The 23,731-nt window shown below is 40.8% G+C and overlaps 1 protein-coding gene across 10 annotated transcripts in view; it reads right to left on the bottom strand.

Moving 5' to 3' along the window:
- CTNNA2 (catenin alpha 2) overlaps positions 1-23,731 on the bottom strand; it is a 1,097,491-nt gene that overhangs the window by 701,738 nt on the left and 372,022 nt on the right. For 9 of the 10 annotated variants that reach the window (XR_006215835.1, XM_042981836.1, XM_042981834.1 and 6 more), the window contains one exon: positions 11,271-11,474. Coding sequence is in view for 8 of the 10 variants with exons in the window: in XM_042981836.1 (XP_042837770.1) it covers positions 11,271-11,474 (204 nt within the window). In the remaining 2 variants the exon portion in view is untranslated. Of the gene's footprint in view, positions 1-10,054; positions 10,105-11,270; positions 11,475-23,731 lie in introns of those variants that run through there. The other variant, XM_042981841.1, reaches the window with a different exon arrangement.

Raw genomic sequence — 23,731 nt, 5'->3', positions numbered from 1 at the left:
CGCTCTTTAGGAAACTGATTCCACAGGCTGGGGCTGGGCCTCTGGAGACACTTTCTAAAGTCCAACAGCTGAATTGTGACCCTTTCCTTATGTTGACTTATCTCTTGGATACATATACACAAATGCTTTTATGCCTTTCAGGAAGTCACGAGTTAAGTATTTTCCAAAGTCCCAGCCCAGCCTGTGGAATTCTCTACAACTAAAAATGGCCCAGCTCCTCCCAGCCCCTCGCATACCTCCCTCAGGGACTCATGCCCAAACAGCTCAGTCTAGAGAAATACTTAAAATGGCAGAATTAAGAATAAGCTGCTTGGTGGGACTCTTTGAACTAAAAAGCAAACAAGTGGCACATTTTGTATCATTTTTTTTTCTCCACTTATAGTTACTAGGATCATTTGGGCCCCTGCCAGGGCTTTACATATAGTTTTAACTATAGGGCAATATCTGGGCACTTCAAAATAAGCCATGAAGAAGGCAAGTATAGTTAACTTTAGGTAATTTATTTGTAGTTTGGTCTAGGTAGTAGAGCAGACAGAAAACATAAACCATTTTGCTCCAAAACACTGGACTCGATGGACTCAAAACATATGGGTTATGTTGCTACTGTTCTTGTTCCTTCTCTCTCCTTCCTTCCTTCTTCCTTCTCCTCATTATTATTATTTTTAATGTTTATTTATTTTTGAGACAGAGACAGAGCATGAGCAGCGGAGGGGCAGAGAGAGAGGGAGACACAGAATCTGAAGCAGGCTCCAGGCTCTGAGCTGTCAGCACAGAGCCTGACGCAGGGCTCGAACCCACGAACTGTGAGATCATGACCTGCGCCGAAGTCGGACACTTAAGTGACTGAACCACCCAGGCGCCCCCCTCCTCATGATTATTATTAGAGAATGCAAGATAATTATTTTATTCAATTCAAAAATTTTTAGCAGGCTAGACACTCTAGATCCTAGAGACTGTGAACAAAACAACATTCCCCTCATGGGAGCCTAAAATCCAGTGGAGGACCAGACAATAACAACACAAAGCGAAGCTGTAATTCTATAGGCTGGCAGGTCCTCTCACACAAACACACTAATGATATTAAGAGCCAGCCGTATGAAGTTTGAGAAAGAACATTCCAGTCAGAAGGATGCTAAGTGCAAAGTTACAGAGGCAGCAGTGAAACACTTAGTTCTCCGAGTGTAACAATTTCCTAAATGAATCAAGAGAAAGTTTTCAGGATGGGTTCCAGGCAGGATTAGACCCAAGAAAAGAGGCCCTTGTGAGCTTATCTTTGGAACAGCCCATCCAGGAACAAGAAATCCAGGGTTATGGGTTTCCCATATTCTTTGAGAACACAAAGGAAAAGTTTATCCAGCCTCATGGTTCTGGTGGTGATGTACAGCCTGCTGATTTCCCTGACAGCTTTGAGATCTTCCCCGAAACACCAGAAAGGCTCTCCCAAGAAGATCAATTGACGGATTGTGCTGTCCGGCTGTCTCAACTGGGATGGCCAAATCTGAGGACTCAGCAGTCAACTCTGTCAAGAATCTCTGCTCATTGACTAAATCAAAGACAGGCCCTTACTGTCTCATAACATTACTTGCTCTTCCTCATCATATTGATTGACCTTGTATGATTCAGAACCAACTTTCAAGGACTCAGTAGAGGGATCTATTTGATAAGGAGAAAGAAACTAGCTAGAATTTTAAGTATGGGACTTAATTTTGCTGTTAAGGCAGATTTTTATTTTCATCTCCTGTCTCATTTAGTCATTTTTCTTTGTGATTTGACCTTTTCTGTTCCTCCTAAAGTCCACTGTGGATAATGTGACCGAGACCCAAGCACAGAGTTGCGACAAGAGATAAACAGCTTTTACTCAAGAGGTTACCGCCAGCACTGCTCCAGACACCCCCAATTACCCTATCTCTTCTTTCTCTATTATTGCGGGCTTGTGGCAGCCAGGACCTTCCGGTCCCACCCCTTCAAGTAAACCCATGTTCCCCTACCACGCAACTCCCAGCCCTGCCTTCTAAGATTCCCAATCAATTTTGACCGTCTCTGGTTCCTTCATCACATTTCCAACACCGTCTTCCATTTCTTTAGAGACAGTTTACACTCTGTATCTATTAACTGCCAACCTTCAGCCCTTGTAGGTCTGATCTATAATTGGTTGTTTTAGCCAACTCTCATTCAGGACGGCTTGTGTCATTTTGTGTTTAGAGATTCTGGAATCTCAACTTCCACTCCTTGTAACTTTATCTGTAGAAATTCTTTGAGGCTTGGGTTTAAAATGTGTTCCTCTAGAGAGGATTGGTATTTTCTTCTGCCAGGTACCTGGCAGCCCAACATTCAGGATGTCTTTAAGTGAAATTTTGGATACATTTTATGTCACCCTAGAACATGTGCTGACCCCAAAACTGAGTGATGGGGAGATTGTGGTTATAAATTCTTGGTGGCATGAAAAGGGGTTTGTTTTGCTTTTTTTACGATGATCTTTAAAGACCAAGACAGCATGCATTTCCATTGCTTCTCTCTGTAGGTAAGTTTTCTCTTCTTCCACCATGCCCAAATAGTGTCACCGTCTGAGAATCCAGGCTTTATACTGTGATCCTTAATCTGGCTATCCAGTGGGGCCCTAGATTTTGTCACCTGTTCTTTACATACTGTCCCATTTAAAGCCCAAGTCTAGGCCAGAAGGAATATGCAGACCTGTCTCTAGTTTGTTTTCTTGCCATTTATTACATTCCTGTGAGTCCATCCTTGCATTAAAAAGAACATTAAAAAATTTCTACCAGGTAGAAGGAAGAAAAGGAGGGAAGGAAAAATGAGAGATGGAAAAGGGGAAGAGAGAGGGAATGAGAGAGAGAGAAAGAGAGATTGATTGATTGAGATTGCTTAGCACCTCTTTTCCTCCAAAGAGAAGTCAACATTAAGCATCTAGAGCTGTCGTGACCTTTATTGCTCAGACTTAACTCATTATAGAACCAATACTGGGAACTTCATTTTGAAAACAAGGCAAACTGCTTTTCCAAAATCTTCCTACTCTCAAGAGACCGTCAGCCAGCGGGCCTCATCTTTGCTTATCAAGTACATCCCACTAAGTTTATTGATGGATCCCAGCCAACTTTTAGGAGCTCCCAGTATAAGTAAATGCCCTACATAGATCCCTCAGCCTGCCATAGTATTGGTCAAGCTTCTGAAATTTATGCTATGGGTGACCACTTTGAACCTTTTCAAGTAAATTTTGAAGGTTCCATGAAAACACTAACAAAAACTTCCAACCTCTAACCACTAATCCAAATTCTAATCCTAAGACCCAAGAATCACAGAATCATATTTTAGAGCTAAGGAAGAAGGCTGTATGTGTAAGATATACCAGTAATTTTTCCCAGGCTTATACCCTTAGAATTTTAGTCTGTCTCCCTGATCTACAGGGACTAGAGATATTCCCATGTTCAAGGGAGAACCCTGGTCTTTTTCTCTTGGAAGCCTAAAGGACCAGGAAAAGGCAGGCATGTCATCTACTAACTCAGACAAAGCTGTACTGCATCCAGCCTCTCCAACCTCTTACAGCTCAGAGGCCTGGCCCTCCTGTTGTTTACTCTCTGATTTCTCAGGACTGCCAGCTTAGTCATTTTTCTCCAAGGTCTCAAAAAGCCCATTTAAAAGGAGTCTCCTTTGCTTCCAAGCTTTGTCAGTAGTGTTGTCCACAGTATTGCCCTAAACAGGGCCACACAGCCAGGTACATTTCTGGCAGCTCAGCCCCCATCCAGACACACCCAATGATGCTTTCCCTTATCTATTACACTCATTATCTCCAAAAAGCCCTCAATGAATTTTACAGAATAGAGTTTTTATTTGAGGTTAACAAAACAGGGACAGAAGAGCATTGGGGAAGAAAATGGAAGTAAACATGACTTTCACACTTAACTCTCTGGCTGTCACTGCCTCATCTGATCTCTGAATGTTCCCAAAGGTAAATTCTATTACCCACTTTATAGCTGAAAAAGTTGAGGCTCAGAGTCTATCCGCTCTGCCCAAGTTTGTGTCAGATACGAGGGACAATACAAAGATTTGAACCTGGGTGTATAGGTCGTTACAAAGCACAGGCTTGTAAACTCTGCTAAACTATCCATAGTGGGGAACATGGTAGAGTTTCATGTAGGAAGGACCTTTCCTGGCCAAGAGATGGCATGTGAGATTGCATTAAGAACTGACCTTGATGATCCAAAGGAAACAAATCTAGTCAGACCTATCTGTTCTGGGATCCTGTAAGTCATTCAATTGCATGTAATGAGCTGATAATAGGTAACAGCGAACATGTATACAGCACAATATACTTTTCAAAGGGCTTAACACCCCTACCAGGATAATTGCCCCATACTGTGCATTAAGACCAAGGAGACCTGGCACGTTCCCATGAGGACTAGATGTTACCCATACTGGTGTTCTGTGCTAACCAACCACCTGCCAGTCTCCATCTCTTCCTGGAGCCACTCAGAGCACTCTAGCACTCTGTGGCACATCTGATCATGGCATGATTTCCCTCACCCTCATTACTACCCCTGGGAATATGTTTCCCCAACACAGCTGGACATTCTCCTATCACCAAAGCCTGAGCCAGTGCTTCTCTGCATACCTCTGCATACCTCTCCTAACATTCCCTTGGCCTTCTGAGATCCCACTGCAGCAAACTCAGTTGAACACCATTAGAAACATAATCTGAGGGGCACTGGGGTGGCTCAGTCAGTTAAGTGTCCAACTCTTGGTTTCAGCTCAAGTCTTGATCTCACGATTCGCAAGATCGAGTCCCACATGGCACTCTGTGCTGATGGTGTGAAGTCTGCTTGGGATTCTCTCTCTCTCTCTCTCTCTCTCTGCCTCTCCCCTGCTCATGCACCCTCTTCTCAAAATAAATAAGCTTAATTTTTTTAAAGAAAAAGAATATGCTAAGAATATTTTAAAATAATGTGTTACTCTGGACAAGTGCCAGCGTACCTCCAGAAGTCACACTGAAAACTTCCTAAAAATGGAGGCAAATGGGAGTGCAGTGTAATTCAAAGATGAAGTCTCATGTGCTATCCAAAAGACTTCTCTTCCCAACCGTATTTCTTAGAAGAGTAGATTCAAAGAACAGGTTTAGACCTTAGGAAAAGGGTTTGGTAAACTAATTGTACTTTTTCAATGTCTGAGCAGGGAATATCAACTAAAAAGCAATTTAAAAATTATCTCTTCATAGAGCAAAAGTTTTATACAAGAAGCATAATCGCACAGATGAATCTGAAGCTCAAAATTCATGGAGATGAGAGCACTGACCACATTTGAAGGCACAGAGTATAAAGAGAGAGAGAAGAAAAAATGAAAATAAGGAGAAGATAAGGAAAAGCTTCTCTCCATAGACATCAAATTAGGATATTGGAAATCCTTCCCTTGAATGGAACTTCCAGTCCCATTAAGACAGCTCTAAATTTCCTCTTAAAACAGAGGCCTTTTATAGGCAAGTACGGGCAACACGGGGTCAAAAAGGGCCCACGAGCATTTTCAAACATTACTTTCTATTTTATATTAAGCCAAATCTTTTGGTAGAGACAAGTGTCTCTTGATGACAAGAGACACTTGTCATCAGCTGAACTGGCATCTGTGAATTCCACCCCCTCTTCTACATAGTAACTGAAAGGACAGAAATGAGAAGGCCTACATAAAACTGGAAGCAGTTTATATGTGTAATTAGCAACTAGCCTTATTAAGTGATAACAGCTACTCAGCCTTTCTTCTATCTCCCCACCGGAGAGATATTTGGCAGCACAAGAATTTCTGTGACAAAGTTATCTTTCTGATGGCACTCCTTTTGGAAGCTTTCAAGGCCTTCTCTGAGACCCTAGATCAAATCCAACTACTGAACTTGCCCGCTGGTTGTCCTAGACCCCTCTCTGCAGTACTATCTATAGCCAACTTAGGGAAACTCTGATAAATGAAAAGCAAGGTTATACAGAAAAACCAACACAATAAAGAAAAAAAAATACACCTATGAGAAGTTTAAGTAAAACCTCAAAGGCATTTAAAATGTCTTCACATACCAAAGTTTCACTGTATGAAATTCTCAGCGATCCCTTTAAAGCACCTAAACTGTAAAGCTGTGCCACCTCACTGTCTCACTGTTTCCTCGGTTGTACTTTAGGTCTAGAGCAATATTCTATGCTGCCAGCATGAAAAGGTTTCCCTACTTCTCTTTCCCAACACTCTTCTATAAGACATACTGTCAGAACGAATTGCTTCACAATGAATTATTACATATTTATATAATAAAATGCTAAGCAGCCAGTAAACCTAAGGTTAGAGAATGTTTACTGCTTTGGTAACATATTCACAAAACATTAAGAAAATAGATTACAAAATACCATACACAATGACTCTATTTTTTTTTAACTCAAGGTATAATATGCCTATGTGTTTCTCCATGTGTGTACAAATGTGTCACTACTGAAGTTTAAAAACATTGGAAAGACATATGCAAAATTGCTCACAATGATTATATTTAGGGGTGATAGCTTAAATATTTTTTTTCTTTTTTATCATCTACAATAAACATACATTTCTCTTGCATCTGCATCATTAGAAAACAAACGACAACAAAACAGGATACAAGCTCACTATTTTCAGAGTTCCCTCCACTCTGGATATCACTTCACGTGTTACTAATATACTTTTGAATTCTGGAGCCTTGGTATGGTATAGGACCTAGTTTGGGTGGAGCATGAACTTTTCAGACCTCATTTCAGACTTCATCCCTCACAAACTGGACCCACTGGGAACCCTCTTTACAATAAATTCCACTCCTTGACAAAGGCTAAGACAATGATTCTTCAGACACTTGTAATATGTATATACACTCCCACATCAGCTTTTAACATGTGCATTACATTAGTGGTTTACAAATTATCCCCAGGGATCCACTTAGGTACTTGGGAGGTTTGAAAAAAGTTGGATTCAAGTATTTTGTAAAAATATATCATTTTAACTACTTATAAAAATACAATTAAAAAATAACCTGACACATTTTAACACAGCAGAGACAAGTCATTACTTTATGCCACCTGATTCTCTGCCATCATTGTGCAATTAAACTTTGGTGGTTTGAAAAAATGATAGTTCGGCATTAGTCTTAAAAACAATTTAGAGCAACACAGAGTGTCCATGCATGTCAAACTGAACCAGACCACACAGCACCACAACACACAAAGTCCAGGCACATATGATTATCACATATTCTCACCGAAACCTACCAGCAAATGGTGCATAAATAAGTAATGGTTTAACACATCTCTCTATTGTTCCGCACTTAGGTTCAGTAGTGAGACTACTATACTTTGCTAGTCTTTTGTAAGAATGTGAGTAGTTGGATATTTTTGGTGATACAACTTTGAAACAAAATTTTTCTACTTCGCTCCCTTTCCAAATGCAATCTGTCTAGCAAAGTATCCAGGCATTGCAAAGTGAGCTCTTTACAAAGGGTTACACCTGAGAAAATCGGAATTTTCTGTGCAAGCAAAGCCAGATGAACATACCAACTAAAGATACCACACAGGGTGGCTGTTAGAGCCGCAACTGCCATTCACACAGATGGATGTCCATTTTGTGTTCATAAAACAGACACATTTCTTCCCAACACTCTCCAAATGAACTCCCATTCCATTAAAGTGAAAGTCAAATTCCATGGAATGCAACACAAGCCCTGGGTAGTCAGACACATTGTAACCTTGCAGAACCGCTTTCTGCTGGCCCCACTCATTCCTAACAGCCATGATTGTGGGCCCATGAAGGTTCCTTGGCACCTGCTCCCAAGGTGCTTAATCTTGCTGTTACTTTCACCTCAAGTGCTCTTTGCTCCCTCACCTCCAGAAGGTCTTCGAACAAAAGTATCTGCTCAATGAACACTTTCCAGGCCATCCTTATTTACAGCCACACCCCATGCTCTCTGTCTCCCTGTTTTACATTCTCCTGTGTCACTTGTCATCATCTGAGAGGGCCTTGGTGCAAATTATTGTCTCTCCCAACTAGAGGGTAGAGAACAGAGAATTTTGTCTATTTTGTTCCCTTCTATAAGCCAGGAACTTAGAACAGCACCTGGCCCAAAGTAGCCAAAACACATTTGTTGAATGGACATAATATTTGAACCCACCATAAAATCCTTATCAATAAAATACCATGTCTAATTGTTGCCTATCTTAGGACCACTTTTAAGATTTTTTAATGAAAAAAATTTACTGCCACAGGAAAAAAAAAAACTGTCTAAAATTGTAAGTTACAGAGAAAAGTTTATGTCTTCATTATAATTTGGCACTATTTATAGTACTCAGCATAATACTCCAAGCACCACTCTGATGGCACTCATCCAAAGGCCACACATCTTTTGGAGAAAGAGTCATTATCAGTCTTCAAATATGGACAAATATGTTCTATTTAAGGGAGGATTCTTTAAAGAACCTTCTCATTTGGGCTTACATCACCAACTTGACAAAACAAGGTGACGCACGGATTTTATTTTCTATCACAGCCATACTCTGTGACCATAATTTTTGCCACACGCATCTGTTTACCCAGTGCTTTTTTCTCTTACCAGTTTCTCTGAAGTACCTGATTTTTGTTACATCTTCAAATCATACACACACACACACACACACACACACACCAGTTTGTATATACCTTTGTGAAAATAGCTAACGCACAATGCTAGCTCCTGAGCTCCATGGAACCCATGGCACATGGCCCATGCAGACACCTTCCCCTAATCACTTAGTACACAGCTCTCCCTCCCAGTCTCCATCTCCCTGCACTGGATATGGCTCGGCATTTCCGAGATTCTAGAACAGCTTTGCCTACAGGTGAGCTTCACAAGTTGAATGTTCATCAGTGAAAGATCAGGACATTTTTAGAATCCTCAAGTCTCAGTTATGCCCATTTTTAAATCTTTTCTTCTCTATGTAATAAATACTTTATCCTAATGATATTGTTTAGCTCATTAAGATGAAAATCTGCAGAGTGATTATTTGATAATACATTTACTCCCAGAGCTCACAAACATTAAAAAGAAGTGTCTTATAACCAACAGCCTAGGCACCACTAATTTACTGGTTACTGTTAAATACAACAGACTTTCCAGTCAAGGCATAGAGGTGTATGTGGGGTTTATAGTCCTATATGCCATACCCAAACATAAATTGGTATTTTCAAAGTAGAAATGAGAGCACTGGGGAGATATATAAAGCTGATGCAGCTGCATCCAGTTCTACCTGGAAATCACCAAAGAAGCGTGAAGTTACATAGTTTACATCAAAGTCAATAGGAGGTATTTTAGTTCAAGGCTTTGATCCTGATGGTTCAAAGTGAAGAGAATTTGCACACATTGAAATTTAAGCACTAAACCCGCCCATGTATTATCTGTAACCATATCAAAGTAGAAACCAAGTTTTCATAACACAAAATACAAAACATTCCTGTATCACAAGGTTGTGAAGAGAAAAACAAGCACCTAGAGTCAATATAATACAAAAATCCATAGCTCTGCTGATCTATAGGAGTTTACACTGAAAGAAAAAAACTTCTAATTCACAGGATTCTAGACACCAACCTGAAAATTGCATGTCACTTCTCAATCAATTCTTGTTTAGTCCCGTTCTGTGATTACTATTCACAGGAATATACTTTTTTTTTCCTGAATTATTCATATTGACATCTTAAGCATCACTGTGATCTCTGTTTCTACTTCTTCTTGGGCAATAATTCTTCATGGATAGAAATACCAGTATGCCTTACTATAAACCAAATTCCATACGCAAGTTAAGTAACCTACTGCTATTCTGTTAAAAACAACAAACATAGAGTCCCAGCTTTTATAAGCATTCTTTCTTGTTAAATCCACTATTCAAAAAATTCACTCAGCATAGGAGACAGTGGCAGTCAATATTTCTAGCTTTACTCAGCGTAGCACCCATAAACCAAAGTCGCAGAAAGTATTGGCCATCCATTGTCATATGGAGAAATCCTCATAAGCATCCACATTAGACATCCATACCTTATTCTTTGTGTGCTGGAAAGGGGCAAGTCTTCCCAAATCAAAGAATCTGAAGGTTGATGGAAAGGAGACAGATTTTTGGTTTTCAGGTTGTAGGACATTCTACATCTTTTTGTTTTCTAGGTCAAAGCTCTCTGGAGTCTGGCAGGAGCAGACAGTTCCTGTCAATGCTGACTCCTGGCTCTACCCGTAGGCTGCAGGTCAGCAGGGTTGGGGGCAGGTAGTAAGAAGTATTGGGCTGGAGGGAGGCCAGGGTTGACTGCATTGTCTCAGTGCTGCCTCATGGTGCTCCAACAGGACCCAGCATGGGCTTCAAGAGCCGTGAGCAGATTTTCAGTGTCCCTGCTCCCTGATTGACCACCATGCAGAGCATTCCTTCAACATGTGATGTCCAGACCTCACTGTACCTACATTTTGCCACTTTGTGCTGAATTCTCTCAAACCTAGGAGTCCAGGACAGGAGAAACTCCAGATCATTCATGGTTGTAAGCAGTGGGCACCACCCACATAATTTTAGCTGAATGAAGGTAGCAAATCAATACAAACATAATTCAGTGCCTTTCACAACCAAGAATATGGATTTCATCTTCTCTGCATAGTTTTCAGGTCTGTAACGACCATCCCACTTTACAACTGTAGGAGAGGACAGCTACTGCCTGTGCTGCAAAATCGCTGGGTATCACTAATACCCATTTGAAGGCCTAGAGACTGATTCTCATAAGGACTTCCAGCTGCACAATGAATCAATACTTCCTCCACGTTGCATTGCCACTGGAACCTTTCCACCTAAACCAAGCCTGTATAAACATTTGCTAATCTATTATGCTTATCAATGCCTCCTAAGGACGACCATGAGTATCTATAGCCACCCGTTGTACAGGAGGACTTCATTCGATCCTCAGTCATTTCCATCCACCATCCTTTTTTTACCGATTGCCATCTTACCTCAATCCAGGGTCAGCCATCAAAATGACCGCAAAATCATTCAAGAAAACAGCCAAAGTTTTCACAACAAGTCTCTTCCACCACTCTCTTCGCCGCTAACAGTGCATCCTGAGCCGAGCTCAGGACATTACCCTCCCTAAGCGGTTCTTCAGTCTCACCTGACTCTCTCCAGAAAACACCTGTCCCCTCTTCCTGCTATGCACGCTTTCCTAAAAGCCACCAGACGGTGCCCAAACCCACCAGACGTGGAGCCCCAGAGCCCGGGACTTACGTTGTTCATGTACTCGCTGAGCAGGTCCTGGAGCGCCTGCCGGACGGCGTTGCACTCGGCCACGATCCTCTCGCGCCGGTCATCACGTGTGCAGGACGAGTCTGCCATGAGCGCCGCGCCACTGATGATGCTCTCCAGCCTCTCCTCTAGGGACGGCCGGAACCTGGCCTCGCTGAACGTCATGGGGTCCAGGATTATCTTATTCTGAAAGCAGCACCATGAAAGAATTAGAGAAGAGATGACTGCCTTTGCACACTGTTTTCTAAACCAGAAATATCCAAGGCAAGACTCTCCATAGAGAGGTAGCTGGTTGCGTTGAGAGACACCAAGGTGGCCTTGACCAAGTAGCAACTGTCTGTAAGAGACTCTCCCCTAAATCTAATCTTCAGGGAGAAAACAGCACATCTTGTTTCAAGAACATGTTCTTGGAAAAGGCTATCCTCAATCAAAGAGTTTTCAAATGAGATTGTGACAGGGTTTTTTTTTTGTTTTTGTTTTTGTTTTTTTTACATGCATAGCCTTCAGGGAAAGCAAATTTTATTGTAGCACTTTGAAGGATTAAGGGAAGATTTTAGAGGCCCAGAGCTGAACATGATTTGTAATCAATAACTTAAAGATGCATTAGTGGTGACTAGTGTACCTGTTCTATCTACTTCATGAGAAGTGGGGAATCCCAACAAAGGAAGCCTTGTGAAACCTTGGCAAATAGCATCCAATGGGCAGATACTGTACAGAGATGAACAGAGATGAACATATTTTGTATAAAAAAACTAGTGTCCTAGAAAAAGCTTCATTGTACGTATGTGGAATTTGTCACAATTAGCTGACAGCATCATGATAGAGACACTAGCATGTTCTGAAGGAGCCTACCTAAGGGGAAAATAGGGATACTTCTTTTTTTTTTTTTTTTTTAATTTTTTTTTTTAACGTGTTATTTATTTTTGAGACAGGGAGAGACAGAGCATGAACAGGGGAGGGTCAGAGAGAGGGAGATACAGAATCTGTAACAGGCTCCAGGCTCTGAGCTGTCAGCACAGAGCCCGACGCGGGGCTCGAACTCACGGACCGCGAGATCATGACCTGAGCCGAAGTTGGCCGCTTAACCGACTGAGCCACCCAGGCGCCCCTAGAGCTACTTCTTTACACGAAAGTGTTGCAGAGAATTTAAGCTTCACTTTGCCCCTGCTAAGTCTGAGGAGCTTGGAAACACCTAAGTGGGGATATCCAGTGGTGGACAGAAATATGTATCCAGAATTCAAGAGACAGATTAACCTGTATGAGGACCTGGGAATCATTAGGGTTATCGGGACACAAGGCAGTAACTGACATACTAATAATGTGAATAGAATAATAAAACCAAATAAGACCCAATGAATACCAATTCCTGGGGGGTGCAGAAGGATGGGAGTCAATAAAGGAGATCATAGAGGCCCCTGGGTGGCTCAGTAGGTTGAGTGTCTGACTTCGGCTCAGGTCATGATCTAACAGTTCATGGGTTCGATCCCCGCATCGGGCTCTGTGCTGACAGCTCAGAGCCTGGAGCTTGCTTTGGATTCTGTGTCTCCCTCTCTCTCTGCCCCTCCCCTGCTCACACGGTCTCAAAATATAAATAAAAACGTTAAAAAAGACTTTTAAAAAAAAGGAGATCAAAGATAGAGAAATAGCAGAACCTGGAGAATATTATTCTCAGCAATTCAAAGGAGTGGAGAGACATGAAGCGTGTGATAACAACATGAAATAGAGGCAAAGCGGACTTTTCCCAATGGTTGGTTTCCACTGGGGACCCCTTTTCTGCTCAGAACAAGGAAGATCATTCTAACAACATTAAGTAGAGTGCAAAGACCTGCTGTAGCAAATGGTATGTTCACGTTCACTGGAGACGCACACTCAGAGGTCCAAGGACCGGAGTGGTGGTAATGGAGTCAATGGTCTAATGACCCTAGGATCCTATGGCAGCACTGCCATTTCATTGCTATGTCCTTTGATCACATAATTCCTTAAATGTTTGTCAAATTTTAAAAACTCATATTGCCTACTAGAGTGCTTAGTGCTAAAAAGACAGTGGAGACTATGAAAGACACTTGTGTGATTTTCTTCTAAAGGAATATAAAATAATTGCTTAGTTTTTACTAAATAAGTTTGACTATATGCTCTGGTAAAGTGTGCCCTGACCCTCCAAAGTATCCTAAGGTAGTTGCTGAAATTTGTGCTCAACACATCAGTGGCTCTGACTCTCTGATTCCTGTTATAAAGCAGGATGCTGTCAGCACAAAGGCTAGGAGGTCCTGAGGAATGAGTGCAAGCAGGTGGTGACTTGGAAGAAAGAAGCATCCACTAGACAGAGACAAGGTCTGAGGTCCCCTGGCATCTTGGATTTCCTAGGTAATTACTCATTGATCAAAGCTCTCTCTTCAGTGTAGAAGGCAAATGCACGAGCTTGTGCAAACAGAAGATAAGCTATCCTGTAGTGGATTTTGGCTTAAAGACCAGCTTCACATTTGTGCTTAGATCTTAGAAAGAAGATGCTTCTTACTTAACTCAGAATAGTGCTACTCAGACCCTGTATCTTGTACACTAGTAACCCTCCCAGCAGTGTCAAAAAATCACGAAGAGGCCTCAGTATAGTGGATGACTTTGCAGGGTATATCATGATGGGAGATTCCCAAAGGAAGGCTGAAAGGAGAACATTGGTGTTCCTGCCACCCTGGTTATCTCTACCAGAGCTGTATCCGCAGTGACTCTTCCCAAGGGCATCCCTTTTAATTCTCTTTCTCACTCCCTCTTTCTACTGCTTTTGATTAATGCATTTATGATAATTTTATCATGTAACATGCATTAAGTACTGATAATCTAACTAAACACCTGATGAAGATATAATCAGACTATTTTCTTTTATAGAGATTATTGATCTTCAAAGAATTTTTTTCCTTTTAGAGAGATAGCACATGTGCATGAGCAGAGAAGAGGGGCAGAGGGAGAGAGAGAAGGGAGAGAAGGAGAGACAGAGAGACACAAGGAACATCCCAAGCAGGCTCCAGGCTCAGGGTAGGGCCTGATGTGAGGCTCCATCCAACGACCGTGGGATCATGACCTGAGCCGAAATCAAGAGTCAGATGCTCAACTGACTGAGTCAGCCAAGTGCCCCTCTAAGAACTCTTTTGCAGAAACTCCTATTCACATAAAACATAATGAAAATCATTCGTTCTGCTTAGAGGTTTCAGGAGACTCTTCAGCATCATATACCAGTTCTATCACAGATTTTTTATTATATGTTGTACTAAAAATATAAAGAAGTGCCATTTTGATGGAAATATACAGAGGTAAATTTGAACTCTTCAGTAAGAGCAACTGTGAAACAGTTTCTGTGCAGAACAGAGGAAAATGTACTGCTGTCATTAGAACATTACTTCCTAAATTATTTTCCACGGAACACTGAGCTTAGAGATGTAATGTTTTGATGAAAAAATAAGGTTTCCCTGGCCAATATGTTTTGAAAATACTGCAAGGCTCAGAGGAAATTATCACATGACATGCTTTAGGGGAGTTATGCATTAAAGGAGTCAGTTTACAGCAGCATTCCTCAGACCTGTTTGAGCAAAGAGAGGGTTCCGTTTACAATGTATGCATTACCTAGGACAACCCAGGAACACACTTTAGGAAACATGGAAACGTCAGCGGAATGATCTTCGCACTTGCCACGACCCAAGGCTGTCATGAGAGTAAATGCACCAAGGCAGTGAGCTTGAAAAAAGCCGCATAAAAATTACACTGTTCATCACATTTCTAATGGAATTATTCATTATTTATAGATTACAGGGGAAAAATGTTTCAAACAATCTCCCCGGAAAAGAAACAGTAAATGTACAATATTCTCTTCTGTATCTGGGGTGGAGATAGGAAGCATTGCAACAATAGACAGGAAGGGCTGCCAGGGAGAAGCCACTCAGGAGAGAACAGGCATAAAGGTAAAGGGAAGTGTGCATGGGTGTGTGTGCATTGCCTATGTGTGTTTCTGAGTGGGTGGCTTTATACTGTATGTAATGGGCAGAGGGGGATGATGTGTGGTGTAAGGGAGGGCGCATGGGTTGGTTGTGTGGATGATGGGTATGTGTTCAGAAAACTGGCCAGATCTCAAACAGGCTTTAAAAAATAAGAAAACACGCACGCGCACACACACACACAGCCAAATGAATCCAGAGGCTTAAGGACTAGAAGAAAAGACTCTATTTATAGTTGCTAAAGCAATAGGAAAAAAAAAAAACTCCTCGAACTGAATCCTGATCAAGAAATAGAAAGAATGAATGTCAAAGCTGAGAGAGGGAGAAATATTTGCTTCTGCAGTATTTGGTAATGACTTAAACACCTAGCAGGTGTCTCTGCTAGCACACTTCAGGGTCATTTCAGACATGTAAAAAGCCTCTTTCCTGCATCAGTACAGCCTGTCTTCGACTCTCTGTGCGGCTGCCCTCTTCTGGCGGGAAGGGGCATAGCAGCGTTCTGGATCAAAACTCTCCTGGTCACGGAGTATTTTAAGTTGGTAACATGCTAACACCAGAGAAGGGCAAGGCCAAGGCTTTCTCTCTGCCTTTAAACAAAGGTGCGCCCCTGTGATAGAATTTTATACTGTTTCCTACTATTCTGACTTATTTTAATCCACTGAGATTTTACATTTTAAATGTCTAAGTCTTTTGTTTGCATTCTTTAAGCTCATTTAATCTTTTTATCCTTTTGATCTCTTAGTTCCATCTTATATTGTCATTTTAGCTCATTTTAAAATGGCAGGCCTACATTTCTTAATCTTTTTCTTTTTAAAAATGAGACTTTAATTTCTTTCTATGTCCTCTATTTTTATTCTGCTTTTTTGACTTGCATAATATTTTGTGTTTTGTGAGTTTTACTTATCGTGTTCTTTATTAACATCTTTACTTTTAGAAAATGATCGTTTCATTCTTACAGTTTAAGGAGTGGCAATTGGAAAGAAGAGGCTTAAAGACAGCAGCCACAACAATTCATCCCCAAGCAAAGAAGGCTAGGATTCTATTCTTCCATCAAGTAAGTCAGTGCAGTAATGGTCTATTACATAATTGATCTCCCATTATTTCCACTGTTGAATTCTATAAAAAATTTAACCTGAAATAATTTAGGAGTCCATAGAGTTTAAGACCAGTACCCAGAATAATACATATACCTTCTTCACTTCACATACCGTTATTAGAAGACACCTGCTTTTGAATCACAGCTATCGTCCATTCTCTCTACAGGGAGTTATGTGATCTCGGTTTCAGTACAATCATGGGATAATGAGTCATGCCTGATGCAGGCTGGTACAGGAGGCAGCCAAGACACCTTTGTAAAGCAAGAGGCTGTATATATTACAAATGGTTTGAGAGGTCTACAATTCTGTGCTCTTGATATTACTATCTCTATCTAATGGAAGAGAAAAAAATGACACCAGGGATGTTGTGCCATGGTCATTCAGGATTTGACCTCAGGATTTGAACACAAGTCTTTTGACTTTAAGCCCAGCATTGCTATATCAGATTGCCCACAATTGGCTGAAATGATTCTAATTAATCACAATCATAAAAAAAAAAAATATTTCATACGTCAGCTATGCAACTCTCCTAAACCAAATATAATGGCATGAGTATCATCTGTCATACTGTTTTCTTTTGTGTCGTGTGGGTCACCTTCTCCAATAACTAACTGAGAGTACAACCATTCATTCCAAAATTGGCATCAGTTGGTATGGATATCTGAAGACAGAGACTAAATAATTCTTTATTTCAAGAGGTTTACTGTCCACTCAAAAATAAAACCAAAAGCATGCACAACCAATCCTAATTTGGAAAACATACCAATGATGCTGAGGGATCACTGAGTAATGGCAATTTGGGAGGTGGGAGGTAAAGACATGTTTCCGGAGATTATCCCTTAGCTGAGGCCTGAAGCAGGAAAAGTACTTGACCAAGCAAAGTCAGGGGCAGGAATTGGGAACAAATGCATGGAGATGAAGGATATCATGGCATATGAAGAATATCACAAGAGGTTTATTGAAGCTGAAGTGTCAAGTGTGAAGTCACAGGTTTGGTGCCATGGAGGTGCCCCAATCAGTTCTCCTTTAAGAGAAACTTCCACGTGAGCACAGTTAATGGACTGCTTCCATCTGTGGACCTATAGATCCATCACCGTTTCATAAGAAGCCACACTTGACCCCAGGTAGCCTTTGTCAATTGCCAAGCCCAATCAGGCCGCTTTTGCATGATGGGGACTTGCCCAACAGGCAACCTCTGCTCCTGCTCTGGATTTTCCTCTGGCCTGAGACATTGTCACAACTGTGTTGAGGCTCTTCCTACAAAACCCGTTTCTTCTTGCTCTCCTTGCACAAGTGTTCGACCTGCACTGCAGTCAAAAATCTCTCTCAGCTGATTCTGCTGGTCCTCTCCCACTTTACCCTTCACAGGAAAATCTTATGTATCTGATCCCACTTACCTTGGCATTTGCTTCTCCAAAGATGTGAATGGATCAAAATAGAAATAGGGGACAGAGTTTGTGAAAAGAGCCCAGCCATATTCTGAGAGACTTCTATGCCATGTTAGTAAGCTTTCACTTTGTCAACCCTACTTGAGACAATGAAGAGTCATCAAGAGTTTGAAACATGAGAGTCATATAATCCTGGTTGGTTTTAGAAAGCTTCCTCTGGCAGTTAGGGAATTAGCTTTGGCAGGACTAAAAGTAGAATTCTTCAGAGCAATTTCCAAGCCTTTAGAACCACCCCCCCAAAATGGGGAGAGTACAAGATCGTATTTATGCAGATGAAGAGTACATATTGCAGGACACAATTCAACCTGCAAAATTTGAAGATATACATCCTATGAGAATAAAGAAGAAACTGTCAAAGATAAAACCTAAATTTATAGCATGGCAACATGCACAGGGCAGGAGCCAGCAAGCTATATCCTGGATGTCAGCTTCCTATTTTGTAAATAAAGTTTTATTAGAACACAACCAGGCCTGTTCGTTTACATACTGGCCATTTTCACACTACAATGGCAGAACTGAAACGTTTGGACAGAGACTGTGTGGCCCACAAAGCTTGGAATATTTACGACTGATCCTTTAAGAAAACATTTGCTGACCCTGACAATCATAAAAGATAGCAGGTGAAGAAGAGTAGGTTTAACATGCCTGTGTTTCATTTACGTGGAAAAGTCTGGTGGAAAGTTAGCTGTAAGGGTATGAAAAAGGGCCATCTATAGAGATGCTGGACCATCAGAACAAAGGCGGGAGCAGAAGCCATGAAAATGGATACGACATCCCCAGGGAAAATAACAGCATGAATAGTGAGTCCAAGACACAACATCAGGAAGCCCTCAATGTATAGTAGACAAAAGGAGCTCACAAATGATACTAAGAATGGCCAGAGAGTTCTGAGTAGATCCCAGAGATTTCATGAGCACAGCTGACAAGGGAAAAAAGTAGGGAAGTCTACAAAGAGAGCAAGTAAGATCAAGACTGAAAATACCCATTGAGTTTGAAAGCTAGGAAGTTACTGGTGATAAACCAGGCGTTTAGGTGTTCATATCTGTGGGCTGTACATATTTACAAATACATTAATCCAAAAGCCACAGACTCAATGTAAAATAATAGAAGCAATCTGACTAATGTTGAAACAAAACAAAAAAAATTGCAAATTTATAAAAATTATTTAATATCTTTCTGAAGGTTCTAGAAAACACAATTAGGAAAGGTAAAGAAGGGCATTAAAAGTTGAAAGAAGGGGTGCCTGGGTGGCTCAGTCGGTTGGGCGTCCAATCCGGCTCAGGTCATGATCTCACAGTCCGTGCATTTGGGCCCCACATCAGGCTCTGTGCTGTCAGTTTGGAGCCTGGAGCCTGCTTGGGATTCTGTGTCTCCCTCTCTCTCTGCCCCTCCCCCACTCATGCTCTGTCTCTATCAAAAAATGAATAAACGTTAAAAAAAATTTTTTTTTAAAGTTGAAAGAAGAAGATAAAATAATTTTTGGAGATGTTATACCTATTAACTTGGAAAAAAAATAAGAATCAACCAAAAACTCACTACAAATTAATTTTTTCATAAAGCCACTTGTATAAATATGCAAAATTAACTGCCTTCATATATACAAGGAATATCCGATGGTAAGACCCAATTTACAATAACAAGAATTGCAAAACAAAACACATGGGAAAAAATGCACTTAGATGTCCATTAGAGGAAGCAAGTAATGTGCTTAAGGAGAGAAGTAATTGTCCAGCCTCAGAGCAAAATGCAGAGCTGAAATTGCAACACATTCCCTACAGCTCCAGAGTCTATGATCTAGCCACTGCATTACATTGTTTCTTTCATGTATCCTTTGGCATGCATGATGCCAATCACCATGAGGAAATTAATGAAATAACCACTTCTCCATCTCAGATACTCAATGGGGGTAGTACATGGTTGTTTTATACACTTTAAGAAGGTATGCAAACAGTCAACGATTACCAGGGATAAAAGCTCTCAAATGCTAGTTCATCCTATTCGTAATTACTCATCTGTTTCAAAGTAGTCTGCATGTATTATGTTTGTCCTACCAAGAGGTGAAACACAAATATATCTTAGTCTTTCTTTGGCCAGGAATTAACTATCTTTAAGCTGAATTTGTATCTAATTGCACTCAAAGCCATAACTGAGCAAGCATGACATACCAAGTAAAATCTGGAGCATAACAGTAAAGTGTTTAGCTACAGTTACACCAGAAGAAAGACTCTAGCATAGGGGCACCTGGGTGGCTCAGTGGGTTAAGTGTCTGACTTCGGCTCAGGTCATGACCTCATGGTTTCAGCTCTGCATGGGGCTTGCTGCTGTCAGCCTAGAGCCTGCTTCAGATTTTGTGTCCTCCCCTCTCTGCCCCTCCCTTGCTTGTCCTCTGTGTCTCTCTCTCTTAAAAATAAACATTAAAAAAGGAAGAAAAAGAAAGGCTCTAGCATATACCTAACTCCAATGGAGTGGTTTTATACCCACATATTAAGTTCCCAAGATTCTTAATGCCCAGATGAGAAAGGTCAAACTTTTTTTTTTCTTTAGGAACCAAGAAACTGCTTGTTGAAAAGTGGGACAAAATTTTACTTATGCTCTTCATATTTTCTGGCTCTCAATGTCAGTTAAACCCTTTAGATAATAACTTAGTCATCTCAAATACATAATTTTCAATATTCCAAAAAAGAAAACAATTTTATGAAATAAATTATGTACTGATTTAATGATTCATTGCCCCAAGTCTAATCTTATAAACATGGAAAAGGCAAAAAGCAAATGCTAGTGGTATGAGAAAATCCTGTGGCTTTCTTAATTGTCTGTGACAACCCGGGAAGATAAATGTGTCCTGGGATTTTTACTACCTTCATAGTTCAAGGTAGCAACCAAAAAAAAAATAACAACTTGTGCTGTTCTACCTCATATACACCAGACCCTCACCAGCTGCTGTACAACGTAACTATTCTGAATCAAACAAGTAGGAAACAAAGTCAACAGGCCTTTGTGCAGTTATTCATTTTCCTTTTCTGAAGATCTTAAAAAAAAATCTGAAGGAAGATAACATCAGTCAGACTCATTCTTCTAAAGAAGGAAGTCATTCTGATATGAAGTAATTAAAGCAGTTAATCAGGAAATCTCAAGAACAAGGCATGGTTAAGTGAGGCACTATGTCTCCTTTAATTATTCTGAGCTTTTCCCAGGAAAAGAGAACAATGTGTACCTGTCTTCACTTCCTTTCCCCTGTACCTTCTTCCGTTCACTCTCCTATTTGCCTCTGCAGATTTAAGTCGTTCACCTGGTCTCTGGGATCACTGGGCAGGTCCTGTTTCACTTCTACCACAGCCCTTCCTTCCTTCCTTCCTTCCTCCCTCCCTGTCTCCCTAGTTTAAAATTCGACACTCCCTCTGTTTTGAAAGAGTACAAGGCCGTTTTGTCTGGCGGCCACAGGGCCTTAGCCTTGGTGAAATTTGAAGAGACTGAGTGTGCCTAGGGAAACCCAAGTTTTGGGTTAGTTTACAGCTTCATGCCTCTTAGAAATGGTCTAGATCACAGAAGGTCTCAGAGAGCCCTAGTGGGATTAAGGTGTGTTAACACATGTAATGTTATTGCTGTATTAATTATTGTGAAATACTGATCCAATCAGAAACAAAACAAGTGAGCAAATCCTGGCAATACCTATTAACTATTTACTACAGTGTTATCTAAACGAGGTCTGTTATCCCCTTAACAATATCTGACTAGTAACCCCCAAGGCAGTCTGAGTTGCCCATTAAAATGTCTACTGACAAAGGGAAAATAATGGAATTTCATAGCACTGACAATGGAGGATGAAAGCCAGCTATGGACAATGAAGCATGATCATAATTCTGACTCCAAGTGCCTTAAATACTTCTTTTAAAGACTGAAGTCTAAGATAAAAGCATAAATCAAGACCACTTTAATAAATTAACTGGGGTTTCTAAATCAAAAGCATGTTATTCGTTCAGTGTTGAACACTCATTCTCCCTGTAGTGTATCAATAATTAACACAGAAACATTTTCATCTTTTCATTCTGTGCCAAGTTCTCCTGATGAGAATCTTTCTATCTTTACATGAAAAGTTTCTCTTGGCCTAATTGAGGTAACATTTGGAATGGAAAACATTAAGGACTTTGAGTTTTAATTATCTATGTTTTATTAAGCTACAAAAACAAACAAACAAAAAACCTCTAATCTCCGTTTTAGATTTGACTTAATATTAAAATTGCACAGTACCTTATTGATTTCCTCTCTTTCTTCTCAGGCATATACTTAAAAATAAACTAATTATTCCATTTATCTACTTAAGATATTATTTGCAATTAAACAGCTCAGTTTAATCGGCAATAAATGACAATGATAATGACTTGATAATTATACAGCACGTTTTATTCTTAGATATTTAATGTTTTTTTTAAGAGAAATCTAAACGCACAGGAATTTCATTTGAGAGTAGAAACTGATTATTTAGGAAGACAGAGTTATTTACTAAAGTTAATGCACAAAAAACAATGAGTGAAAGTCCAGTTATGGGATGTCCCTACCTGACGTTGTAGGCCAATGGAAGCTGGCTGCATTTTCCCTAATTCCACCTGTGAATGTTGCTGAGTTGCTGTGGGCGTTTCATGACCATAGTTTCAAGTTCTGACAAGAACAGTGGTTGACAACTAACCACAGTAAAGCAGGGCAAAGGTAATCATCCTTAGTTTTACCTTATGGACTGACAGGAAAGCCAGTGTCCAAAATGCATTTAATTGAATCAAATATTTAGAGAGCCAAAAAAAGAAAACTTACTTTACCCTCTTGCTGAAAATACAGTCACAGTCTCTTTTCTCTCCTTCAACTCTCTACATTGTCAACTTTTTTTGTTTTAAGGTTATTTATTTATTTTGAAAGAGGAGAGAGAGAATCCCAAGCAGTCTCCGTGATGCCAGCAAAGAGACTGGGCAATGTGGGGCTCTATACCAGAAACTGTGAGATCACAACCTGAGCCAAAATCAAGAGCAGGGTGACTGACTGAGCCACCCAGGTGCCCCAACCATCTTTTTAATTCAGCTCTCATCCTTTCTGCCCTGCATGTGGGACTTACCACAATTTGCCATCCACTCCTCAAGTTGACTCGCCTATGCTCAACAAGCTCTGCTTTACTGTGGTTCTCCTTATACCCCTCTCAGGGCTCCTCCTCTTGTTTCTTCCTCATTTCTTCTTCCTCACTCTACCCCAGTAGCTGGTATATTGCAAGGTCCTGCTCCTTGTCCTCCGAAGTTCTCTCAACACCTCTTTCTTAGAGAGCTCAATGCTTTCCATGCCTTAGCCGCCACCTGCTTGTGAATGAGAACTTAAGTTCCACGTGCAGTTCTGACCCTTTGAGGCCCAGACCCTTATTTATACCTACAGCTGGCTGCACACTGAACATCGCCTTCGGGACGTCCATCACCTCAAGCATAACATGTTTAAGAACAAATTCCTCACCCTCCAAAGCCTAATGTCCTCATTTCTATGGAAGAAAAGCAGAATCAGGAGGCAAACAGAAACCCATAATCTCGCTCTAGTCTCCTGGTGCACTAACGAGAAACCAGAATCAGTGAGGAAATCTCACTTTACAAAAATAAAGGCAAGGCATCTCAAACAGGGTAAGTGACTTGAAGACCACACAGTGAAAACCTCTAGTCTCTGCCTCCAAAGCCCCTGTACTTGGAGCCACATCCTCTCGGGGACTTTTGTTGAAACATCAAGCATCAGGAGAATCTAAGGCCAGGGTTTAAACAGTACAGAGTTAGACGGTGGGGATTCAAATCCTGACCGCAACTCCTGCTAGCTGTAACTTCTAGCTGAGCAGGCTGCTTAAATGATGAGGGTTTCTTCATTTGAAAAATAGAACTAGCAGCAGTATCAGTATCTAGACT

This window comes from Panthera tigris, chromosome A3 (assembly GCF_018350195.1).
Source record: "Panthera tigris isolate Pti1 chromosome A3, P.tigris_Pti1_mat1.1, whole genome shotgun sequence".
NCBI lineage: Eukaryota > Metazoa > Chordata > Mammalia > Carnivora > Felidae > Panthera > Panthera tigris.
Note: the sequence above shows the minus strand (reverse complement) of the source record. Positions and strands in the feature narration are given on the sequence as shown.